This window comes from Aquila chrysaetos, chromosome 21 (assembly GCF_900496995.4).
Source record: "Aquila chrysaetos chrysaetos chromosome 21, bAquChr1.4, whole genome shotgun sequence".
Classification (NCBI taxonomy): domain Eukaryota; kingdom Metazoa; phylum Chordata; class Aves; order Accipitriformes; family Accipitridae; genus Aquila; species Aquila chrysaetos.
Window position 1 is genome coordinate 10186187 of NC_044024.1, and position 22267 is coordinate 10208453.

Below are 22267 nucleotides of genomic sequence, written 5' to 3' on the forward strand. Positions count from 1 at the left end.
GCTTAGTGGCTCTTCTGTTTTCATATTTCAGTTTCTACTTTAAAGTCAGTTCACAGTTTCTGTAATTCACTGCAAGTAATCTATAGAGATTGCATACAGAATTGGGAGCAGTAGTGGACAGAAGTCCTGTAAATACTTTGGTCAGTCTGTGTGTTTTCAAATTGCTTGTTTAGTATTCTCCTGGAATACTAAACTCCTTAATGTTTGTGCTAGCCTAGATATTTACTTGTGCCACTTCTCTGTGTGCAGGGGCTAGCAATTAAACCTAGAAACTCATGAAGATCCATTGAGATGATTTCCAATCTTTTCATTAACAGAAGCCAACTGTTCTTGTTGTTACCCCACCATATTTTGTCCTGTGTTGTGACAAGATTTAGGGAATTATATACCTGATAATATTTAAAAGCCGCTGAACTTGTATCTTTCAAATCAATGAAATATTAAGTAATACTACTGAATTGTTCCAATTTGAACTCTTATTTTCTCCACTAGGGTGGTGCTTAGCTATGGTTTTCCTCAGCCTGTGCTGCGAACCCCCCCCCCCCAACCCCCCCAAAGCCCCAAACAAAGAAAAAAAACCCCAAAACAACCAAAACCCCCCAAAAGTCAGTGTAGCTTCACATTAGCTTGGCAAGACTATTGAACTATTCCCCCTGCCCCGTAGCTCAACATTTGGCTTATGGTTGTCTTTCTAGTTCTAAAGTAGTTGCACAGATTGTCAAAGGGGGTGTTAGGTACCTTTTAGTAGATGAACAAGATTAAAAATAATATCTTTAGAGAGAAAATAAATGAAAGCGCATCTAGTGGGCAATCATCTACAGAAAGAAAACTTGAATTTTACATCCTTTTTTTAATGGTAAAAAGCAAAGCTATCTTCCTTCAAAATTGACAGGAAGTTAGGAAATTAAGATACATAATTAATATCCATATAACGCACACTCCATATTTCATTCGTACAAAAATACCAGTTGGAAGTACTTGGAGGGTTAACTTGGAGTAATGAGAAAAGCATGATTGGATATAGTAGCTAGGAAAAAACTAGCTGTACTTGAAAGAATCAACATAAGGTTACAAAGAAAATTCTGACTGACAGGTTATTCTGTGATAACAACTAATTAACCTCCGGTGCCTTTCTCTGAACTCTAAGCCACTGCCTCCCAAAGTCTTCAGAAAGAGTCAGGCAGCTTGCTATTGCAATGTTAATATTAATTTCATGTTAAATGCCAACATTCCCTTGTTCTTAACACTATAATGTTCAACCCCCTCCAGACCAAGTGTGTGCATTGAAAGTGGTGTTAATATCCCCATTTAGAGCAACTTGTTGTGAATTATCACTACACGTTATTGTAGTTTTAACTGTCTCCTCCAACTTTTCTTTTTTAACCCTCGTTAAAATGCTACTGTTGCACTTCTTGTTTAATGATTTCTATTGATCAGAACAATAAAATTAATGAGAAAATGAATTAGCTTTCTTCTTTGGTAGTATGCTTAATTGTGATATACTGTACTTACGATAAAGTAAAAAAACCCAATATGTTTACATTCATTATTATCTAATTAATTATAGTGCTTAGCAGACCTATGTTAATGAATGTAAATAATGCCTTTGGTAAGTGTCCAAACAAGACAGATGTACTTACTGTGTTTTTGCTGGGAATTCGGTCAGATATAAAGCATGTTACCCGTCTGTTCTGGGTGTGAATGGCAGTTACTTGTGAATATTCACTTTACAGCTCCCCAAACAGAAGTTATATTCTCAATAGTTTAAAATTTCTTTGCAGGGTACTTTAAAATTACTATTGTTGTATATGATGTAGTGCTTGGGTTTTGCTGTTTCTTTGTATATTGGTATTAACGCAGCGCGTAAGAGCTGTTACATTTTCACTTTGTCTTACAAAGACGGGTTTCTCTTGTTGCGTGAAGATAAATGCTGAAGCTGATACAAAGCCAATGACAAACTCATAATTTCTGGTTGCTCTGGGAGTGCTCTTTCCCTCTCAGTGAATGTCGCAAGGCTGGGATTCAGGGGATCAGCGTGCTGTCGCCAGGTCTTATTGCTGACTTGCATTGTAACTTCTGCCAAACTCAGCTCCTGAATGTCACTTTCTGCGTGATGGGAGAGGTACTCTGCCTTCCTACACTGTTAAGCTGTAGGTAAAAGAGGTGGTGTGTTTTGAAAACAAAACAAAGCAAAAAAACCCCAACAACAAAACCACATTTTTCTTTTTTAATTTGTCATAGTTGTTTAGCTATAAAGGAAAAACTAGTATAGGAATAATGCAATTTGGTTATTAAGTTTCTGGTGGAGTCATATGCAGCCAAGTTAATGTTTGAGACTAGAACTGTAACATTCATATTCTCATGGATTTTTATAATGTGGAAGTTTGTGATTTTTAATGTCTAATTCACATATGCAAGTTCCTGTACATGCATAACAGCAAATACGGAAGAGAAATAGTGAAAATCTCTTTTGCAGAGGAGCATCAAGTTGTGAGCTGCTGAGCTTGTGTGATATAGGTATTAGACAACTGTCCATTATGTACTGAAAATCAGGTAGGGGAAATAACTGCTTATAACCAGGCATGTTGAATGCCTACTTTCAAGTATTGCAAGTATTTTGAAATATATTGTATCCTCTGTGTTGGCTGTGCAGTTGTAACAAGGCATCTTGTGCTATAGAGGGACCTCGTAGGACAAAGCTTGGGAAGTTGTATGTCATGTGGCCTGTTCAGAAAAATGCTTCCATTATCACTGCCATTCTTGGAATAAATGAATTGTGGTCAAGGTCTTTGTCTTCATTTGTAAAACTTAGGAAGTATGCTGGCTGTTGGGAAATAAAGTAGCATGGTGCATGTGGCAAACGTGGTAAAATGCCCGTTTCAAACAGCCAAGAAAGTTGGTGTGCTTGTACATTTCTTTTCCTAATGCTTTTAACTGATGTGTATATCTTCTATTTTCTTCTGAGTTTAGAAAAAGTATTTTAAAAGCCCCTTGATATAATGGCTATCTGATCTGACATTTCAGGAAGATATTTCAAGAGCAAATAGTCAGATTCATGCTAGTTGAATCTGTGGTTCCTTCCCACCCATGCTTACCAGTCTCCCCGCATTATTTTGTATTTCTTCTTAGAAAGACATGTACAAATTTAGAGACTGGGTGTCCTTTGAAATTACGTTAGACTCTTTCCTTGATGTGATTGTATTAAAACTAAAACAAAAAACCAAACAAAAATCCACACAACCCCCACCCCCAAATGCAAAACACCCCAGAACAAGAACAAAAATATTTTGGGTCATGAGCTAGCAACTGCTCTGCTGCTGTGTTACATTGTTGTATGCATTTGTTGGATGCCAAAGATAGTTTGGAGAACATTTTTTTTAAGGTATGCCCTGTAAAACTTTATCTACATTACACTCTGGGTTTGTTTTATAAAATAGAGATAATATTGATTCAAAAATGACACAATTCTTGTATGCTGCAGTACATCCATATTCATTAATTTTTCAGATGTCTGAGTATTGGGTTGCTACATTAGAAGTCAAAGCTATTTAGATGTACCCTTGTTCCTATAATTTGTTGTTATGTCTGTGTGCATGATATCTTACTGTTTCAAACCCATGTACACTGTTGAATGGTGAATTTGTTTTGAATATGTTTTCATAGCTGACCTTATGCACTCATGGGTTTGAACAAGGCACATCAGTGCTATCAGGGTAATGTGTGAGTTTCAGAAACTGCTCTACATAGTCCATGTAACCAAAGAGGGTGGGGGTAAATATTTTTTTAAAAAAAGAAACAAAACTTTTGGGGGGGGGGGGGAATATGAAAATTATTTTTCATCTGCAAATTCCAAATTTGTCCTTACATAGTGATTGCAGTCAAAGTTGGGGGTGGTGGTGGTGGGGTGGAATTTAAGCACATGCGTGTCCCTTATTTAAAGTAATTTCTGAAACTAGCTTGGAGGCCAATGTTTTAACCTACACGTTTAAAATTTGGAAAACTTATTGCATCTGAGATTTGCAGCAATTATGTCAAACTGCTGTGAATCTTTTTTGAAACATGGAGTCTTTATTAATAATGAAGATGCCCTCATCTGTGGGTGGATTAACAGCTTATGTTTGCTAATTAATATTGTGTATATACGCATTGTACCACTATGCATACTAATAGGTAGTATATTAGATCACAGAAATTACAGGAACTAGTTATTGTTAATATTTCTGGAGATGAAATTTATTTACATTTTATAATAATTAGGGGTTAGGGTAGTTAGAATCTCATATGCATTTCTCTTTATGTAAACCTAATTTACATCTCAAGATTAAAATGGAAGGCTAATAATAGTGCAGTAATTCTTTAACAGTTCTACCTAAAATTCTACCTTCCTATCTAGATTTGGACAGTAATTGCTTGGAATCAAAAACATAAGTATTGACTTTACACTAACAGATCTTAAATTAAATTTATGAAGTGGTTGCCTGCAGTGGCAAAATACTGGATATCATGTCCTAAAGGAGTTTTTCTAGTTGTGTATTTCTAAAGGTAGCTTAGTGTTACAGCTTGAAACTCCACTATGTATATTTTCTATCATTTTGCTCATGCTTGAGCAAGATAATGGAAGCCATAAGACTGAGATTACTGAACTTTAACATTACACTTAGAGTTTCAATCTTATAGCTTACCTTGGCAATCTGGTTAAGATGCTTTATTTTGAAAACTGGATGAAACCCCTGCAAGCATCCTACCATACTGGAAGCACACACAGAAATAAAATAGTGTGCAAGTGTCTTAATCAGGGAGGTGGGGGTGGAAGGAAAAGGAAAAATTTATTAACTGAAAATTTAAGTTTTTGAGTTATGCTGTTTTAGAGACTGTTAACACTTCACTTGCTTAGATTAGCTGAAGGGGACCATTAAGGACTGATTCTGTCACCTGCTGATTTTGACCTATAGCCTCCATGCTCCTATGTTTCATCCCAGAAGACTGTGGTCTTAAGGTTTCTTTGTTCTAATCTTCTTAGATCTCTGGTGGAAGAGGAGGATCCTCATATGAAAGTATCTCTTGGTAGCAGCGATATGGGCGTCTCTGCCCATCTACAGTCTTCTAAGACAGGGACCACAAGATTTTTCACCAGCAATACTCACAGTTCTGTGGTATTACAGGTAATTAAATATTCTTGTGTTAGTATTGATCTGTATTGAGAATTTTGGCTGCTCTAAACAATGCTTTCACTCAATAGACTTTATCAGAGTAGTAATTCCTAAAAAAATCTCAAAAAAAGGCATGTTAGGGTGCTGTGTTGACAATGCCCACAAGCAAGCATGGCTTGTAACTTCTTTTACCGTGAGTTAAAGGTTTGACTTTTAGCAACAGCTTGGAAAAAAACCCTGGCCTTTTCCTTAGGTTGTATCCCTGTCCACTCTCCATTTCTAAGAGGTCATATCGTTTAAACTATGAAGTGACAGCTGTATCAAAGAAGCTCACTTGAATATAATCATGTAATTATGTTAGGCAAACAGTTGTACCATCTCCTGTGTGAAAGGTGCCTTAGGGATGTGATGAGGAGAGCTCCATGCTCCTTCTTCATGTCCCTAAGGTAGCAGAGCCTTGCCAGGTTTAGTGTAATGCCCTGTGCTGGGTCTGACTGTGTGGCACTACCACAGGGTAGAACATTCCTCTAATGGATAAAAATGTTATCCTCTCTGAAGCTTTAAGAATTTAAAAGTAAAGTCATTTTATCCTCTTGTTTCTGCTGGAGCTTTTACATGCCATACAGAGTCAAGCTTACAGCTCGCATAGCTCTTGCTGCTTTCCAATGCAGTCTTTCTCAGGGGTGCAGACAACTTCTGTGTGGCATGACTCCTTGGAGAACTGCCACTTCTTTTTTCGATTTGCTGCCTAAATAGATTGCCTAAGTTCTGGGGCAAAAATTTGACTTTCTTTTTTTTTTTTTTAAATTCAGAGAAGCTAGTGATTCTTTTGGTTTAGTTTTGTAAGGCTTGGGCATCTGCGCATAGCTCTCCATTGTTTGAACACTAGGCAAAGTGTGCAGAGCTTATTTCCTCCTCATTCAGTTTTTTTCTTCAAAATGAGCAAATGGAGAACCAGTAGTTGTAAAGCCTTGTTTGTAGGAACTACAGGCAAGTCGTTCAAGTCATTGAAATACATTAGTTTTATATAATCCTGTGTTTGGCTTCTGATTTATTGGAGCTAATGACTCATTTTTTTCCTTTGCATTCTGTTCTTTCTGTGCAACAGATTTGAATGTTAATTTCTACTTACCTTTGCATTTTTAAAAATACTGCCTTGGTTTAAGATACCTTAAATTTTAAACCATGAGGGCTGATGCCAAGACTTCTCGAAGTGTTAAATCATAAAGACAATATTTATATTCTTGTTAGTACTAGAAAAACAACAGACATGCCTGGTTAAGGGAAATTGGTTTATGTTTGAGCTTCTGTTCTGCAGTGAGTGAAGAAGGTAAGTATTCCACCCATCCTCCAGTATCCCCAACCAGGCATATCTTTAGATGAATTCTTACTCTAGGATGCTGTTGTAGATTACTTTCTTTTTTATTACAGTTAGCCATTGTAAGTAATTCATAAAAGATCAGATATATAATGTGAGCTTATTTTGGACTTTTTACTGTGTAAACTTTGATAATAAATTTGATCATCATGGAACCAGGTGACAGCTTTCCTTTCAGGCCCCAGTATTTTGCAGCCTCTTAGGTTGCAAAGCACTTAAACTGGTGTGGAGTAGAAATATATCTAGAATGCATATGTGTCCAGAAAGGGTAGGTCCAAAAAAAAGTATCAGTCCCTACCTAAACAATTGCTGGAGTGCAAGCTTACAAAACAAACTCCTTCCTGAAAATAACTTAATTAACGGAATAAAGCTACTTTCTAAGGCCCAGTGTACTTTGCATTCTTCAGCCATTTCTGGAAAATAATAATTATTCTGCTTGTTTTCCAATGAATAATTATCATTGAATATATTAGAGATAATGGTTGTAAGATGACAAATTGTTTCTTGGTGACTTTATGGAACTACAGTACATATGTGCATAAAAGTAAATAAGTATTTACATGAAGGAAATGAAAGAGATTCCTACTCCCAGATCGAATGGATGTTTTGCATTATGCTCTTCTTGCAGGGTTTTGACCAACTGCGAGTGGAAGGTTTGCTTTGTGATGTGACACTTGTTCCAGGAGATGGTGATGAAGTGTTTCCTGTTCACAGAGCAATGATGGCTTCTGCAAGTGATTACTTCAAGGCTATGTTCACAGGTGGTGTTTTTGTTAAAGTAATGCATACCGCTATCTCCAAATTGCCTTTGACTGGACACTCAGACACGTGTTCAGTGTTGCATACGGGTTTTTAAATTAAACTTTAAAGTTATATTTTAATTTTGTGTAAGTTTATGAAATTATTTCAACCCAATCAAAATGATCATATAAACTTACCTACATGCCTTTTTCAGGTGGAATGAAGGAACAGGATTTAATGTGCATTAAGCTTCATGGTGTGAACAAAATAGGCCTAAAGAAGATCATTGACTTCATTTATACTGCAAAACTTTCCCTTAACATGGACAACCTTCAGGACACTCTGGAAGCTGCCAGTTTTCTGCAGATTTTACCTGTTTTGGACTTCTGCAAAGTGTTTCTTATCTCTGGGGTAAGGCTTATTACTTGTTTCACATTTAAAATGATTAAGGCCTCAGTATGATTCCTTTTTTTTTATTTATTTATAAGAACAATGACTATATAATAGTCAAAGTTAAGTCTAAAACTTGCCATTATTCATAATTTGGATTCACAGAGAACAAGTTTGCTTTGTAGTTTTCGTGAAAATCTTTTTTCTTCTGAGTATTATGTACAGTGTGAGTTTGATAAAAATGTTACAACACATTAAAATTCTTCCAATTCCTAAGTGTATTGCAGTGATGATAGTGATGGTAATCATAGTTCCCAGATTCATTACTGGATTTCTTAGTTCATGCCCTCACACTCTACATCCCTCCATAAGAAAGCTACTTGGTGAGTTAAACTGAAAAAAATAACAGAATGGCGAGCTGCTGTTGCTGTCTCTTAATATACTTTCTCGAAACCTTTTTGTTTTGAGGAATGAAGGCCACAATTGCAGTGATCATCACAGAGACCATTACATCATCTCCGTAAACCAGTGAACTTGGTCACAGTCCTTTAGAATAATACATTCTCTAAAGGCTTTACTAATAGGGATGTTACAGAAATGTTGGTTATACGAGAAAAGTAGCTACAAGGATTTTATGTTGATTGCCATATTTTGCTAGAACTAAAAATGGCTTTGCCTACTGGGAAATATTTTTTCACAATCACCAAAATAAGTGCTTTTGTTAGCAGGGGACTGCCACCAAAGTAGCAACTCTCTTCTTTTCTACCAATAATAGTTAGTTAAAAGAATAATACCCATGTGGCACAGTTGCTTTTGTGCAATTGGAACAAATAAAAAGATTGCCCTGCAAAGCAGTATACTGTAGTTCCGATGCAGTACAGTCTATTTATGGTTTAGAGTTGCCCTCTTGATTTTTATTTATTAAAGAGATTAAAGTCTCAGGTCCCGAACCTGCTCTTGGGGGAGAGGAAGCTTCGATAACAACCTTTTTTCTTCCTCCTTTCCTTCCCTTTTTCAGACTTGGTGTCCTGTTTTGTTTTGAGGCTGTGCTTTAGAGAAGAATGCCATGCTCCCTTCAAGTTGAATGTCAAACAGTTTTGCAGTTTTCTCTGTATTAAAAACAAACTTCTGTTTCTGCAAAAGCAAGAGTGCTGCTAAAGATTCAGCTTGTTAAGTGGTAACTGGCTTCCTGTGATAGCTTTTTCCTGGGTTCCGTCTTCATGGGTGGGAAAGGCATGTAAGGGAAGAGATGTGATGTGAAAACACTCCATTTATCTGGCTCCAACCTCTTGTTAAAAGCATTGGTTTTATACTCATCTGTTTAATCTTGTTGTTTATTAGGCATAGCTCACATACCCATTTGATCAGCTTGGGTTGTTTTTCAGAGGTTGTATTTTTTGAACACTTTTTACTTCCTAAATCTCAGGTATCAGAGGTTTCAGGGTCTCGCTGCATGACTGCACTCATTCTAGCATTACAGTCAACTTACTGCATACATTTTGTATGCTTCAGTTACGTTCACTTTATTTCTGTAGCTAAAACAGTGCAATCTCAGAATATGGGTGCAGTTACCTGTTTTCTGACTGAAACAGAGTATATAAGCAATGCCAATATATGATGCTTCAATACCTTTCCTAGTTCTTGCCCTGCTTTGTTGTATTAATATAACTCTTTGTCCTGCCAACAATAAGGAGCATCTACTTTGTGGGGTTGCAGAATGAGAGCTGTAAGAGCTGTGCTGTCAAAGCAGTTCTGCCTAGAGAGACACTTTGGCATTATTTCTAATGTTTCCTGCAGGTTTTCTGATGTTAATGTTAATTGCTTATATACCTTACTAGAAATCTCACTTTACCTGTAACAGGGAAATGAGTGTGTTCTATGTGAATTATATTATTATTTGGAATTCAGCTTTCTGATGGTCTGTAATGTGAAATAAAGACGCAGGTATTCGCATTGCTCCTCAGAGTACAGGCTCAGAAATATGACCTCTCTAATGAAGACATGTACCGGGATTTATGCAAAGAGGACTCCAAGCTGCTAACAACAGCAATCGTGTTTCATAAGGAAAGTGTTGAGAGGCATTTAGGCTCTGAAATGCTACTGTTTTGCTTTTATTTTTGGCATATTTTCTAATTGGCCAGTTCTCTGAGAATTTTATGATAATGTTTCATTAATCTTGATACTCTTAAATCCTACACCACCTATTTTGCGTTGCTCAGGGTTTTTTTACCTTCCAGAATGATGCAGTCTGCCTCTTTAGGATTGATGTTGCTATAAATGCCAACATGGAATAAGGTCTTGGTGTTCTTTTGCATCGGGGATTTGGAGCAGCCTCCCTCTCTGATGGGAGGTGAGCTCCAGGGACGCTGTGTTGGCCTTTCCCCTTTCTGGGTAGGGCAGCTGCTTGTTTGTTTTGCTTTCTTAGGGAAAGAGCTTCTTTCATGTTAAATTGTGTTATTTGGAAGAATTTTTTTCATTGTTTAAAATTGCTTGTTTTCTGAAGGTTCCTTCACTTACGATGTTGCCTCAGTCGCTGTTTTGACTCAAGTAAGAAATGTCTTGTTTGATACATTTTGAAAGAATCAGGAAGATTTTATTCATTCTCATAATTTTATTGATTCTCTTTTCTGAAATACTTTCATTTATACCGGTGTCTAAGGGGATATAATCTCATTCATAGTATAACTGTAGAGGAAGTACAAAACTAGGTTTGTGCTGTTAGTCTAGTTATGTTCTCAGCATCCTTGTATAAAGAATTTTTGAATGAACTTTTGAACTTGTTGGAACAGGAATGAGAGTTGGTGAGTAAATGGGTTGGATTTTTTTGCTTTTTTTAATTACCATATCTTAGCTTTACAAAGATTATTCCCCATTGTACGAGTTTCACTCCATTTTTGAAGGAGCATTTCTGTAATGTAAATGAGTTTTCTGAGCAAGTCTTGAGCTTATTCCTACTGAAATTAGCTGACTGAGAGCAGCAGCTGAGAGGTGATGTAACCATTCCCAGACAAATACTTAATTGTCTTTGAATTGTCTAGGGAGTCTATTATTAAAGAGATTATAGAAAGTCAGTTTATGTAAAGCATAGTGTAACTGTGTTACTTCATAAGAGGGTATTGGAAATATTTACAAAGAAAAACATAAGGTAACAGCTTAATTTGTGTTAAAAAAAAAAAAAAAAGTGAGACCTCTCCAAAGAATGATATATGTTGTAGCTGATTTGTAAGTGTTCTTTTATTTGTTCTGCATTTACACCCCTCCTGTCAAGTAGGCCATTGCTCTGATAATCTTTGCTCTGCAGCCAGACTCCCAGAGAAACGCTGGAACACTTCCTGAGATGTTTTCAGTCTCGCTTTTAGTGTTGGTTTCAAATATTTACAGCTCTGCGATAGACTAGGACTACTTCCAGGTTCACATCTAAATGAGCCATAATATAATTAAAATTAATAAAAAGGCCATGGAAACGTTTTCAGAGTAGTGATTGCTAGAGAACACACAATAATGTTTTTGCAAAAGTAGCAGCGCTGTACAGAACAGAGAAAGATGAGAAACCTATCCAAGTAAATTACAACACTCAGGAAAATCACAGTGTAATGGGGAAGGGGATGTTATGCTGTAATTAAAGAAAATGTTCCAAAACACTGAAAATTAATGTCTTGGCTGCATAAGAAAATTTTATTCCTTCTATAATTGTGCTTTACATTTTTGTAACAACTAGCAAATTGTCAAATACTGAGGTTTCAATATTTGGAAGTCTGTCTTGTCACAAGAACTTGGTTAACTGAGGATGGAGCCAGATGGTCTCAGTTTTGTGGGGGCGTGGGATCTATGGGATCTAACGCCAGGGCTGGCTCTGACACCCACCAGAAATCCACCTTTTCTAATGTGGGGGTATGACTGATTCTGTTTTCTGACCTGGTCAAATTTCTGTGCTGTTATTTCTGGACTTCTCTGTATGGGAGTCCACAGAAAAATTGAGGATTTCAGGGGAATGTAAGCTCTTTTAAACTTAGACCCTTTGAAACACCATGTTAAGTCCTTCAATGTCTAACAGTCATTGAAACAAAAGAAAGTTAGATGCCTAAATATTTTGTGGTACTGGGCTTGAGGACTTGATTTTCTGTGCATGTTATTTCTCCTGAATTGTTCTCCAGGGTTCTCATGCTTGCAATCTTTTTACTCTGTGTCCAGTTTTGTAGTATTTTATAGTCAATTAAGTTTTTACCAGAGCTTGGGAAGCGATTGCTTCAAAATTTCAAAGAATTAAGTCAACTGCTTTCTCAAGAAAGTACCTTGGCTTTTGCATTTGGTTTGGTTTTTCAGGCTGTAATAACACTGTGCTGTGCTTGACCTTGCTTTTTTGAAAAGCTTTTTAGTATATTCTGGAATTTTTACTTCTGCTTTGTAACAAGCAATTACAATGAGTTATGTGAATGAGCAGCTCTGTGCAGAAGTCAAAGCCCAAGGAAGAAAATAGGGTTTATTTAAAATTCTCAACTTCGTAAGAAGTTGCTTAGCTATTTGACCAGTTATGGCTTTTAGCTGGTTCTGTGTGAGTATCTTTACTAGGTACTGGATTCACTGTACAGCCAGTCTTATATTTTCATCTTATATTTCCATTCCTCCCATTCGCTTCAGTGGGATTTCCCGAAGTAGCAGTTCCTTCTGTTGATGAGCTCCTGATTGACTGACTTCCATAGAGAATGGTTTCCACACCTCTCATAAGTACCATAGCATAAGTCAAACTTTTTTTGAAAATCAACACTTGAGTAACTGAAGTATTTAAGTGTTTAAATAACATTATTGTACTTTAACACTGTCCAATTTTGAATATTTAAGTGGAATTGACTGTTGCATTTCATTCTGTTGAAGGATTATGTTTTGGCTCAGGACTGAAGAATCTCTAGAGTATATATTTTTATGACTGTGAAATCTTTGCAATATAATTTAGCCTGGTACATTGGTTGTTATCTTAGAGCACAATAAAATTGGTAATAGTACTTTTGGCAAGGAAAGTAACCTTTAAGAAAATATTTAATATGGTACCCTGATTTGGGGTGAGTGGTGGAATTTTAGTGAGCCAAACAAAGTGCACAATTTCATAAGCATAATGGAGAGTACTTGCAATCATAGTACGAAAAAGACCAACCCTGAGTGCAGTACAATTCCAGTGGTTTAATTAAGGTAGTACGAGATAAATTTTCTGCAAATTAGGGGGTGACTGGAAACGGCTGATGTCACTTTCATCAGTCATTAACAGTGTGTAATGTGTCAATAAATTTCTCAAATGTAAGTATTCCAGGAATATATTCAATTGCATAGATTTACAGTGTAACATAGTTATGATAATACATCAACTGGATGCGTGCTGGGCACTTGATAACTGGCATGCATTCTGCAATAGGTCTAAACACTTCATTGCAACCTGAATACCATGTACCAATGGTACGTTATCTGTACCTTTTTTGCTTTGATCTTTTGACTTCAAGCATGCCTTTTCTGTATGTGATAATATCCTTCTCTCTGCTTACCTTGATATGGAGAAATTGCTGCATCACTGTAGTTTGATGCCAGTAAATGTATTCCAAAGTAGTTTTTAAATACAATAACTGTATAGCAAGAGTTAAGATTTGTGGTACACTGTAAGTCAGCTGTTTGTTAAGAGGTGATTTTTCCGTTGTTTTATTTTTATTATACAGCCTGAAAGAAATTTTAGAAGTAAGAATGCCCTGTTTCATTTACTTAATTTAAGGTATGCTGTTACTTCCATTATGCAGTTAATTTATGTAAATTAAAAATCCTAAAATGAAATGTACAGAAATAAGTTTGATACTGACTCTCAAAAACAGTCAAAAGAAGAAAAAATGTTTCTTAAGCATCAGAGAATGTTTATATCAAAAGATAATCAAATCAGCTAGCAATGTCCTATAGAACAATTTGACTGCTAATACAAAAATAATTTCCATGTGTATATTGCGCGGATATTTTATAATAGAACTCCTGACAGTCTGCCACACATTCATCTTCTAGGTAGGACCTGATTACAGAATTAGCATTCGTGGAGATGAAGAGTAAGATTTGGAACCTTTGACTGTATCAAGGTGTTTCAGGATGTATGAATGAAGACTTTTGATGACTGCAGATCTTAGCTCTAGGGCAAGTTAGATTGGTTTCTAGTGAATTAAAAAAATCTCCTATTCCTATACTCATTAGACTTTTCTGTTGTCTGGTATTAAAGGGCAACGATCAGATTGAGTTATACAGTATTAAAATCTTGTAATCTCTGTCATGACCAGAAGGTCATTTGAAGGTTTTTGAATTCTTAGGCTGCAATCAGGTCATAGTCCTCAATCTTTATAATCTTTTTAAAAATAACCATGAGATTCAGAAGCTTAAATTCTTCTGGCATTACAAATATAATGAGAATCACAAAGTTGTGGAAATTGTCAACATTGAGTAGGACTGACATGCACAGAGACTAGAAAGCATGTGTAAATGAAGCTTGGATTAGAATAAGGATGGAATGCAAAAAAGCTGCAATTCTCAGCAAGAAGCATTTGAGAATTGACTTGCTTTGCATATGTACCATAGCTTGCCGAAATGAATCGGCTGGGTTCACTGGAGACCCGCTTTAAGTTATGTCCCATCTTTCCCATCTTTTTTCCTCCCTCTGCCTTGGATCCCAAGTGACCTCAGAAATTTAGGAGCCAAAGATGTAACAAAGGTAGATGCAGCAACAGTATAAAAGAGATGGTTACAAGATATGGCCACTCGGTTATTGAATTAAATTAGGGTATGATCCATGCTGCTGAAGCATTTCATGTACTGGGTATTTCTAGGGGAAATCCCCCTAGGTTCATTATTTAAAAAAAAAAAAAAAACAAACACAAAAAAACCCCCCAAAACCAAAAAAACAACAAACAACCACCCCCCCCCAAAACCAAAAACCCCATATATATATATATATATATATATATATATAAAAATAAAATCACTATCTTTGTCTTATTTTTGACATGTATTTAATTTTGAATATATTCTGTAAGAGCACCACCTTGACTTATTAAAGATCCAATTTTGTTCATTTCTAAGGAATGTATTCATGGGATTGAACACCGTAAATAAATTATCTGAAATTGTGGCATTGGAGAGGTAGCTGTGCCATTCTCTTTGGCTGCATTATGACAACACAATTATAATAATACTAGAAAATGTCTAATGGCGGAACCTACTTTTCATTATTGTCTGTAACCTTGGGCTGGTCACCTCTCCCTTAACTTTCTACATGTTTTTCTTACAAAGATGTTTGCAGAGCTTTTCAAAGATGAAGTGCTGTATAATTGCTATGTATCATCATTGTATAATGTATTTGACATAACAAGCAGATGGCATATATTAATTACTTGTCTCGTTTCTTTCTTCAAAATAAGGAATACATTGGATCTCCCCTTGCAGTCATGAATATATAAATCACATAGAATATTTATTTGCTCATGTGTAAATCACCTTGAGCATTGCAAAATAATGAAATATTGCTGATTCTGTAGTATTCTTTAAATTCTACATTATCATTTAGGCACCAGATTAAGAAAGTGTTTTGATTCCTCTTTCTGTTTACTTAATAGGTTTCGTTGGAAAACTGTGTTGAGGTTGGGCGAATTGCCAACACATACAATCTCACCGAAGTGGATAAATATGTTAATAATTTTATCCTGAAGAACTTCCCTGCATTACTAAGTACTGGTGAATTTGTGAAACTCCCCTTTGAACGTCTTGCCTTTGTGCTTTCAAGTAATAGCCTTAAGCACTGCACTGAACTTGAACTCTTCAAGGCGGCTTGTCGCTGGCTACGGTATGAGGAGCCTCGGATGGAGTACGCCGCAAAGCTAATGAAGAACATCAGGTTTCCGCTGATGACGCCCCAGGATCTTATTAACTATGTTCAAACGGTGGACTTCATGAGAACTGACAATACTTGTGTAAACTTGCTTTTGGAAGCCAGCAATTACCAAATGATGCCATACATGCAACCGGTTATGCAGTCGGAGAGGACAGCCATTCGATCGGACAGTACTCACTTGGTGACGTTGGGGGGAGTGCTGAGGCAGCAGCTGGTTGTCAGCAAGGAGTTACGGATGTATGACGAAAAGGCCCACGAATGGAAATCCTTAGCTCCCATGGATGCACCAAGGTACCAGCATGGCATCGCCGTGATTGGAAACTTTCTTTACGTAGTTGGCGGCCAGAGCAATTACGACACGAAAGGAAAGACAGCGGTTGACACGGTCTTTAGGTTTGATCCTCGCTACAACAAGTGGATGCAAGTTGCATCTTTAAATGAGAAGCGCACCTTCTTCCACCTAAGTGCCCTCAAAGGACATTTGTATGCAGTCGGTGGTCGAAATGCAGCGGGTGAGCTAGGTGAGTGTTTCTCCAGAAGCACGGCTTCTTGCCTTGCCTTTTAGGCCTTGAAATACCGTCCTGCCCTGTGAATGGGTGGAGAGGAAACAAGTTGAAGTTGTTGGCATGCAGCTTCTTTCTGGAAATACTGCAAATGATAGAGAAATTTATCTGGATAGTATAAGCAGTTAATTAAAGGGCTTCCACGAAAAAATTTGTGTATTGGTACATAATATCCAACATCTTTACCATCAAACATGAAGTAAGCATGTGTGTCTCCCTGTCTAAACGTGTGTGTATATATATAAGCGCAACTATATACAAAAAAAAAAAAAAATCATTACTTAAGCTGAGAAACCAAACCCACTCTTTTCACTCTTAAGGGATACATGACTTTCTGACTGAAACTCACTGTTGAATGAAGCTTGCGTTTTAAAAGATGCAAATTTTCTGAATAGTCATTTTGAAATGCTAGTAATTTTTTTTAAAGGTAGGCTAATGACCGAGTGATTTGTTTCACTCGCAGATTGGTGAGATCCAGATGTCCTGACATTCTGGACTTTTTAATTACTAAAAATGTTATATTTTGCCTGTGATCTCTGATCTTCTAACTACACAGTTAACTTATTTATATGAATGACTCTGTGCTGCTGCCTCCTTTTTCGCCCCTTGCAAACGATGATTCATTTTACTTAACCAAAAAAAGAAATAATCCATTTCAGGGAAATGAGATGGTTGGAGACAAAGCATAAATACATGGTAACTTTTAATTTAACAAAAGTCTATAGAGGATGGCCGGTATTAATCCACTGCATTTTCCAAAGACATAGTGGTTAGCATTTGCAGTCAAGTCTGGGAGCGTACACTCAATTGTAAATTTGTCTGTGCTTTAAAATTGAAATGTTACTGTGATTATGCTTGGAATTTTAGCATAATATTATATCTAAACCAGATGTAACATTTCATTGTTTTGTTTGCTGCTTTCAGCCCAATACTTAACCGTGTCTTGTCAAGTCTTTGTGGCAGTATGTCTTGCTGCTAAGATTTGCTTTTTAGAAATGCACTGGTATCTTTTAAGTGCAGTGAGAAACATGTTTAATTGAAACAATACAAAACCTAATTTGTGCTGCAGCATCTGTGATTTTCTTTTTTTTTAATGAATACATCTCAGTCATTCACATACACACTTTGTTTCATGATCAGGCTTCCTTAGGAAACATGTAGTACATTGCTTCCACTACACAAAACTGGGCTGGTTTTGCTAGAAGTTTAAAATCCATTCTAATATTTGATGAAATGAGACATTTAAAAATGCCGTCTGTTTCCAAACAACATGTGAAACTGTTTTCCAGTAACTTGTTTTCCCTAGACAGCCATTTTCTGATGCAGATCCAGAGGTTTTCAGAGTTTTTCTTACATGCCACTTTATCTATCTGAAAATACATTCTAAAAGCAAGCTTAATACCCTGCAAAAGACCAAATGTACAAACTAACCTGTATTGATCTTCACCTTGAGTATCAGAAAACCTGACCTTCACTGAGCTGTTTTCTAATGGTATGAATTAATAGCAGATAATCAAATTGCTGTCCTTGTATACTGTACCATCTGAACAGAGCAGGTTTGTAAGAATGTCAGTGAAAAAGTTGCAAGTCTAGCAAAATCAATATGAAATAATACTGTCACTAAGCCAGTGCAACCTGTGTGTACAGCAGGCTTTAAGTGCAGTGTTTTTCTTAAATTAGATCAAGCAGTATCATTCTGCTGACCTCAACTGTTCTGCAGCTTTAATTAAAATACAAAATCTTTGACCTGTCTAAAATGCTTCTGCAAGGATATCATTAAAATGCTGCAATGATTTCCATTCAGACCTGAAAAATGTCATTGGATCATTCTGCGGGAAGAGCACTCTATAAATGCTAAATATCGTAACTGTCTGATGCTTTGATTTGGGGCTTCAGTTTCTTTTCTTGTTAATTGAGAGGCAAATCACTTTTCATTTTCATGTTTCTTTCATAAACCTTGACAGCTGAAAGATGAAATCCAGCTTAAACTTCCCATTCTCTTCAGATAAGAAAAACTTCCAAGCTTTTCATAGAAGGTCAAATGTGTGTTGGACAGGTATTAAAGAAGTTGCCCTTGAGTTCAAACTAATTTCAATCTGTTGCTAGAGAGGAAAAATTCCCAAAAGCTAAATTCAGCTTTCCAGGAGATCAGCTCTAATGGAAAAGGGCCAAAGGATTAAAGTTACTAAACTGAATTTCTTTATTATTTTTTCTCCTGACATTCATTGGAATAAAAATTACACTGTTTTTTGAGGCTTTTTATCAAGCCTTCCCAAAACAGTTTTCAGATGTTTAATCTTCTGAGAACTTTGTAAATACGATTTCCTACCTCAGTAGTATGGGCTTTAGCAGTAATAAACAGCTACTGTTTTAACAGCGTGCTACTGAGAAAAGTTCGGTTCATTGGTAAGGATGAGTGAATTTGCATCTGGTACATGGATTGGAATGTGGTAAATGTATCTTTGAAACGTACTGAATTACGAAATTATAATTCAGATTTTTCAACGCTGTGACAACTTGGGGCTGCGCAGAAGCTCGCACCACTCCTAGAAGGATTGTGCATAATTCTGGTTGGTTCTTTTGAAATGTCAAAACAGGTACCTGCCAAAGATATTCCTAGAAGGCAGGGAGATGAGCACTCCGGCACAAGGATGAGACCAGCCTGGAGAGGGCAGGTGTGCAAAAGGCAAGACTTTTGGCAAAGGAGACAAAAGGAAAACCAGATGTGGTTCACGGAGATACTCATGAAGCAAAGCTCATTGGCAGTTTCCAGCTGTGCTGTTGTGCAGAGCACTGGATACTGTTTTGTTTTCTCAGACAAGTAGATTTTTGTAGCTCTTTTTTGAAATAGTTCGGTCGTGGTGCTTGATGGTGATGGCAGAAGCTGTGCCTTTAAGTATGAGAAAACTTGTGCAGTTAGGTACTTTCCAGACACTTCAGGCTCTGCTGTTGATAGGCTTGAGTGGAGTTTGAGATTTTTATATATGGGCTTTTCCTAAGCACTTTAGAGGATGTTGGGTTGTGAATAAACCACAGATTCATTGATACCTTCATCATCATGCTGCAATGAAGACAGAAAGAGAAGACGCCTAGTCCAGGGCAGGACAGTTACGTGTTCTTCTGACCCCCTGCCCAAAAAGTGGGAAGGCATTTATTTTCCAGGTGCCCTCTATGATGCTTAACCCTCAATTCAAACAACTCCTTCTTTACATAAAAACTTCTCTGGTGAGTCTATATAATAGATATATACTTTAAATGTTGTTGGTTAAGAAGAAAAATATGCATCGTTATCCAGCTGGGCTGTTTGCTGTCTGTCTAGTACTGTGTGAACACACCAAGGTGGGAACTGGAGGACCTCTTGCATAGGAGCTTATGTTGAAGTGACTCCTTGCTATGCTAAGGACAAAATTACTCAGGGCTCTGTTTAACCAAGTCAGCTTTGAGATCTACAGAAGCAAGCTGTATTATAGGAATAATGTAACAAAATGAAGATCCTGGGGTTTGGGACATCACACACACATTGCTAAGTGCTGCTGTAATAAACCTCAAGATGCATCAGAAGCTACTGACGGAGGAGTGGTAAATATCTGTATACTCCTCAAATAGCATCACAGATGGCACTATAAAATGAGTGCAGACTGAGCATCCCTTGGGACTGCCAAAGCTTTGTGTCTTTTTGAGATTGCTTAATTCTATTAAAATGAGGACTGTCTTCCCTGGGTTATGGTAATGAACAGATCAAAAGTTCCACTGTTAAACATAAATAAAGCCTGATTTGAATCATTCATGCTGTTAGGAGAATGAATCCTTCAGTTGCATGCTATATAGGATATATGCTTAGGTTCAGTAAAGTAGCAGTTTTTGAGTGTTTTGCGAACAGTGCTGTCTGGAGATGATGTATAGAACATCCTGACGCCTCTCTTAAATTGATGGGCACCTTTAATAGCTGAAATTTTGAATATTTTTTTCCTTTTCAGTGCAGAGGGAGATCTTGTTAAGAGAGAGAAGTGGAATGACCTTGCAAGGAAACAGGGAAACAGCTACTCAGAACAACCAAATGGAACAGTAGGGTTTTTTTCAGCTGGGAAATAATTATCTTCATTTTAGAGCATGGTAGATTTGAGACTTGAGTTGGAATGATTTGTCTGAAATACTGTCAAACAGTACTTCAGTTCTACTGGTGATGTTCAAATAATTTTGAAGCCACATCAGAAAGTGAGGGATCTTGGACTCAACAGCGTCCTTTCTCAGATAACTGAAGGTGATAGCGATGGCAGTAATGTCTACCAATTTCTGCATGTTTTATCTTCTCTTGCTAAAGTGGTCTTTTGGCTATGGTTTCTCTCTTAAATGCAATCGGTAGTGCAGAGTGAGATAAACAGTTGTCCAGCATTGAACATCATGTTAATCTCGTTGCTGCTGGCTTTGCGATTGCTTTGAACATACTCTGCTCTTCCTGTCCTTATAGTGTATTAGAAATTTAAGTTCCTCACCTCAGCACAGAGTGGAAGTGCAATGGGAAAGAGGATGCCTTTGTTTTTGTGAAAGCAAGTAGAATGATGATTTTGGTGCAGCATAACAGTGAACAGCAGGTCGGAAGGGTCTGCTGTCAGGGTAGAACTGGGACAGCTATAATTACTTGCATGTCAAATCTGTTTTTCTCTGTTCTTGAAATTTCTGTACATCTTTGTTTTCTTCTGATTGCTAAATAGAGCGGAGTAAAAGGAGCTTGCCTTTTTAGAAAAAATATTGGAATGGATGAATACATTTATAGAAGAAAGAGCATGGGTTTATTTGGGGATTGGGCAAATACTGCATGTGGTGTCAGGATAGCAGTATGCAGAAATACAACCCATAGATTTAATTTTAGGTGTAATTTGTGGAATCAATTCTCTATGCCTATACCTTTATTTGGGCAAGAGGCTGTCCAGCCTTCATTGGCTTTATGGCTATGTAAGTCCTTGATGGATATATGAAGTCTGCAGCATGTCAAATAGGAAAAATACCCAAATTTTTTAAGATTATTTTTTTGACTTTATTAAAAAAAAAAAGAAATCAAGCCTGACTTTAAAAATATTCATTGTAGAGGAATGCTTGGATGTCATTTTGTACCCTCCCTTATGCAGACTTTTATCTACCTGTACATGTGTGTAATGTGAAAGGCAGCTCAAGACTCATTTCAAATGGCTGAGGTAGGAAATGCAGTAACAAAAGGCTAGATGGTAGGAAAAGTGTTTAGTGAAGGACTGATCTCTTAGAGTAAACTCGGGATCTTGCTCATATTGGGCAGGCTTTTTAAATCACGAATTTGACAGGGTAACAATAGCGTATAGACACACTTGACTTCAGTTACTTTGCATCAGTTTTTTATTTTTTGTCCATTGTACAAAGCCCTGAGATGGCTGGCATAACTGGGAGTCTGTGTGCAAGGCACTCTTACAAACCCAGAAGCATTTCAGGCTTTGATTCGTAGGTATGAAATTATTAATTTCATATTCTTGAAACTGTTTAAAAATTATAATCAATGTATATAATTCATTTTGAAAGAAACAGGAATTTAATGTGTTTTGCCTTATATCATGAACTTAATGTTCTGAACCAGCACTTTTCTGTATTTCTTAAATTTAAATTTCAGCTCCTGGCTGAGGAAAAGCTGAAGAAAATCCAGAGTGCTATAACAATTTAGTAATTCTTATGTGCAATATAGAATTTTTTTAATTTTATTTTTTATTTTTAACCTTAGATGATGCTGAACTGGTTGTCAAACATTATTCCTGACACTGGAACCAGAAGCTTCTATTTTGAGTGTGTCTGCTTGAGATACTAATTGCATGGAATTACAAAATGTCATTCTGTTCTGCAACAATAAGGAGGTTGTACATTTTACAGCAGCTAAAAGATGATTCAGAAGGTCACTATAATGTGCTCTTTGCTAAATTTTTCCATGACTAGGGATTTTTTAGTGGTAGTCTGAAACCATAGCTCTACCTTATTCTTCAAAAATGCCCCAAAGGATTTTTTTAAAAGGCAGATTTGGAGTTAGGGTGAGGTACCTTGTAGTCACTGTATGAGTGTTACTGATTGATATACTTTACTGGCCTGGCTAGTACTGCTAATTCTGCAGGCTTATACTAACACTAACTAG

General features: G+C 36.8%; 1 protein-coding gene across 13 annotated transcripts in view; it reads left to right on the forward strand.

Annotated features, from left to right (window-relative positions):
- Nucleotides 1-22267, forward strand: part of KLHL13 (kelch like family member 13) — an 87317-nt gene that overhangs the window by 59974 nt on the left and 5076 nt on the right. For all 13 annotated transcript variants that reach the window (XM_029996813.2, XM_029996817.2, XM_029996815.2 and 10 more), the window contains 4 exons: nucleotides 5021-5162; nucleotides 7157-7289; nucleotides 7484-7680; nucleotides 15285-16080. In XM_029996813.2, the coding sequence (XP_029852673.1) occupies nucleotides 5021-5162; nucleotides 7157-7289; nucleotides 7484-7680; nucleotides 15285-16080 (1268 nt within the window). The remainder of the gene's footprint in view (nucleotides 1-5020; nucleotides 5163-7156; nucleotides 7290-7483; nucleotides 7681-15284; nucleotides 16081-22267) is intronic.